General features: G+C 30.1%; 1 protein-coding gene across 6 annotated transcripts in view; it reads left to right on the top strand.

Moving 5' to 3' along the window:
- LOC119586305 (CKLF-like MARVEL transmembrane domain-containing protein 4) overlaps positions 1-4,136 on the top strand; it is a 23,595-nt gene extending 19,459 nt beyond the window's left edge. For all 6 annotated transcript variants that reach the window (XM_037935011.1, XM_037935013.1, XM_037935012.1 and 3 more), the window contains exon 5: positions 2,575-4,136. In XM_037935011.1, coding sequence (XP_037790939.1) covers positions 2,575-2,764 — 190 coding nt within the window. In that variant the 3' untranslated portion in view covers positions 2,765-4,136. The remainder of the gene's footprint in view (positions 1-2,574) is intronic.
- The last annotated feature ends 263 nt before the right edge of the window (positions 4,137-4,399 follow it).

The raw sequence follows: 4,399 nt of genomic DNA, 5'->3' as shown, positions 1-4,399 counted from the left end.
ACATATACTGTATCACATTTTATAATTTATAATGTGTATGGATATACATAAATATGCATGAGAAGGGATTGGATTTGGAAGAGAACTTGATTCAACTGACTCAGATTACAGATTATGATTATGAAATATAGAATATATTATGAAATATTGTAGTACATATACCACATACACTAGAAAATACAAATATACATAGAGAAAAAATAAACTACACAATATATTCATGGAATTTAATAAACTGGTATATATGTTTTCATGCCTGCTGCACATATATATCAAAATAAGACTTTTATAAAAAAAATGAAATCTGGCTTTCTGGAGACATTCATTCTCATTCACACCCTTTTCTGCATACACATTAAACATTATGACACAAGATATATTATATGTAAATAAATGTAGGTAATAGATAAAAGCATGAATATACCATACATAGAGTAGATGAGTTATGCTTGCTCATAACATTAGATTTAGTAGGTCAGCTTATATACATAAAAAAAATCCTTTTATTGATATTGTGATTATGTACTTTTATGGGGCAGAAACCTTTTGTACAGTGACATTATTTTATAGTTGAAAATTCTAAAACACATCAAAGGATTTAAAATGGGCTCTGCAGAAAATTATACACATATTTTATTTTATTTATTTTTTTGCTTAAGTATAGGAATTTGAGAAAAAGGTGAAAGAGTTATATGAAATGGATGAGTAGGTGATACATGAATAATGGATAAGTTACAAAAGATTAATTAAAGAATTAATGATATGTGAATAAGATGAATAAGTATTAGAGCGTAAATTTAGATAAATACAAATGATGAGTTATATGACAGACATATAGTTTTTTCATTTGATGTTGCATGATGCACCATTGTCAGAAGATTTAAAAAATGACAGGAAAAAACAAAACAAAATACAGACAGGAGTAGAAAGGGGGAGGAGCTAAATGACTCAGCGTGTAGCCAGTTGTAACATGTTGCAGCATCTGGGAGGACTCAAAAAAATGATTTTGATATTTTGTTTAGTCATTACAAGTGTTAGAAGTAAAACAAAAATTGCTACTCTTTTATGCTAACAAGGTGTCTGACACCAGGCTGCCAAAAGCAAAACAGGAAAGGGTATAGTTAAGCTTTCATGATGGTATATTTTTCATATAAAGCAATAAAATATTTACATCTAATATAAAACAAGGAACCAAAAGACTCTTATATGCAATGTAATATGTTTTGTGAAGAGGCAATAAGGGAAAGGGAATGTGGGAAGAATAAGAGCTCTGGCTGGATGAAGTATGCTAATAGCTAATTAATATTTTATATTGACTACATTTCCTTCACAACAAAAACAAGTGGGAACCACAACCATACAATTGGTTCAGGGAAAGAAAGGGCAATGGGTATGGAAATATGGTGGGTGTGGCTGGAAGAAACATGGCAGGTGGTACTGGATTTATAAACTGATTCATTCGTAGTGAAAAATGCATGGGAAAATGGGCTGTTTGTGCAAGATGATGTAATGGTTGTGGCAAATAGGACTTTGCATGTAAAATCTGTGTTGTGATGAATAGGTCTTCAAATATTGATAATTACTGTAAATTATTACTAATAACTACTGCACTACCTCAAATCTTTTGCTTCCTGGACAACATATTTGTGTTGATAATTATAAGGATATTTAAAATGATTATCATAAGTAGTTTTATATAATTTTGATTATTTATACTATTATAGTATTTCCTAGATATCTCCATGGTCTTAGATGCCATAAGTTCATGCAAACAGCTTTATGCCTCCAGTGTACTAGCTAATCTTTAGCTCTCTCTTGGACTGTTTTGTCATCTAATGGTGCAAAATCTGCACCTTGCTACTGTTGCTGTTCATAAGAATTTGATTGTTTCTCCAACTCCTTTTCTTCTTTTCTTCTTCACTCACTTCAAAGCCACCAAAACCATTCCTGATTAAGGGAATAAACTTTGGTCACATGCTTCCAGATACTTCTAAATGGTTTGTCTTCTTGCCACTCCTTCCAGTATTAATATCAGACCCAATGATCTCGTTTCTTCAGTCATTATTTTAGAAGTAGATATGCACCCCAGAATCACAGAATATTATCACAGAATTAAATGAAATATTAAATTGAGACATTAAATTTTTTCCCACAAAATAGTTTAATGTGATGCTTCTTCAGTTATGCTTCTAAATACTTGATGTCTTTTCCATAATATGTAATAAATCTTATACCCAGGCCTTCTATAGAAAATGCATATATTTACTCAATTGCTTTGTTATTTTTAACTCTGCAGTATATTTGATTACGTTGAAACTGAGGCCATAATATGGTACTGAATACCAATCACAATATTTTCAAAATGTTTATATTACCATAAGTTTTTAAAAATTTGCTAAGGTATGTTAAGGATACTTTCAGTGATCTCTTATAGAAGAAAAGCAGAAATATATTCAAAAAGAGGTGGTTTTATTGTATAATAATTGTATATATATTGGTTAGAGGGTTGTAGTTCTTATGTTAGCAGATACGTAAAATACAAGAAAAAAATTAATAATAATTTACTTATTTCAGATATGGAGCAGATGCATTTGCTGCTGCAGCCTTCTTTGCATTTGTTGCAATGTGCATTTATGGATTTAATGCATTTTTGTTCTTCAAAGAATGGCGTGAAAATGTCAATAATTCCTCTTTCATTCCTCAAACTACCACTTCAGCAGCAAAGCCCTCAACAACTGTGTCAAACTCCAATGAGAAATACTAAGACCTGGTACTGAAAGAAATTACATCAGCCATCATAATATGAGGATGTAGAGAAAGAAGACTTTCGTAACTAAGCAGAGGTTGTTAATGTACCATTTTTACAGATATTTAGGTTGTGCATATTTTTTTATAGTATTACAAAGTACTATATGCTTGTATAACTAGACTTCATATGTATATATTTTTGTTTGTTTCTAGATATACAATAATTTGTAATCAGTATCTAATTATGTACTTAACTGAGTTTTACTGGTATGTATTTTTCAGAATTTGGTGGTATTTACATTTGTTTGAGTATGATGTAAAGCTTTAATTTTTTCACATTTATTTATGATTATTGGAGATTCTTTTAGTAATGTTTTAGTTATTCCCTTTGTTGTATGGGCAATTTTAGATTATCTTGTGGGAAAACATTTTTTTTGGTACAGATTTATAGTAAGCCTAACATTATGGGGTACCTTAAAAACCCTCAAAAAGAAAAAAAAAAAATTTTTTTTAAATGGGAATTTCCTAAATTGAATAAATTATTACAAGCTTCCTTACTTGCCCCATTTGGAATAGCTAAACATTGTTGCAGCCTTGAGATTTCTGCATATTTATGATCCTTTGGCATTCAACTAATCTCACTTGTTTAATGTGTCCGAGGGAAAGAAAATGTTGTAGTGGAGTATGTGTATAGATCCCCCAGAAAAAAGGTATTTATTTCTTTGGGGGTATTCAGATCAAATTGTCAATATAGTGTATTCAGGTAGAATAGTAGAATTATATATTTGATTAGTCAAGAGTCCAAGTTTATGGTTGTATTTATCACACACATTCAGAAGTTTTATATGGTATGCTGAGAATAGGAATGAAACTGCTATTTGCAATTTTTTTTATGTACATATACAAATAAGTTAAAAGTGATTTAATTTTTTATGAGACATTGTCACTTTTAGACATCTTTTACATACATCTACTTTTGGACATCTTTTACATACATCTACTTTTGGACATCTTTTACATATATCCACAGAAGGTAGCTTTGCTCCTAAAGTTGTTACATTCCCCCTTATGAAGCTGCATATTCACATTCCTTTCGTGTGGTTTGTTGTATTTCGTTCTGAACTTCTCAGGGGTAAAGAAATATTATATAATGGGGTTAGGAAGTCTGATAACATCTTAAATATCTATCTGGATATATCCTGGCATTCTTAGTATCTAGAACTATTTGATATTATATAATCACTAAATTACAGTGGCAAGCTAGGATATATTTAGACCTTTTGAACTCTTCTATTTTTGTTGCATATGTTACATTATTCTGTTTCCTTCCATTGCTGTGAACATAGAATATACTTTGTAAGATTTTATTAAATAAATATAACACTATTTCCTTTTCTTATAAGCCTTTGCAATCTGTCAAGAAACTTCTTTATATGCAGGTAGTTTATTAATAAATGAAGTTCAGAGGACATAATAAGATATTATAAATTCACAGCAAAATAGGAATGTCATATTGTTTGCTTCTAATTACTATCATTACATGGTGTTTATTATGTCATTACTAAATATGGTGCAAATTGTGCCTTTCCGTATGTGTGGGCAAGAGACACTGAACATTGTACTTAATTATGATATACATCCTTAACCAGTT

This window comes from Penaeus monodon, chromosome 21, assembly GCF_015228065.2.
Source record: "Penaeus monodon isolate SGIC_2016 chromosome 21, NSTDA_Pmon_1, whole genome shotgun sequence".
Classification (NCBI taxonomy): Eukaryota; Metazoa; Arthropoda; class Malacostraca; order Decapoda; family Penaeidae; genus Penaeus; species Penaeus monodon.
Note: the sequence above shows the minus strand (reverse complement) of the source record. Positions and strands in the feature narration are given on the sequence as shown.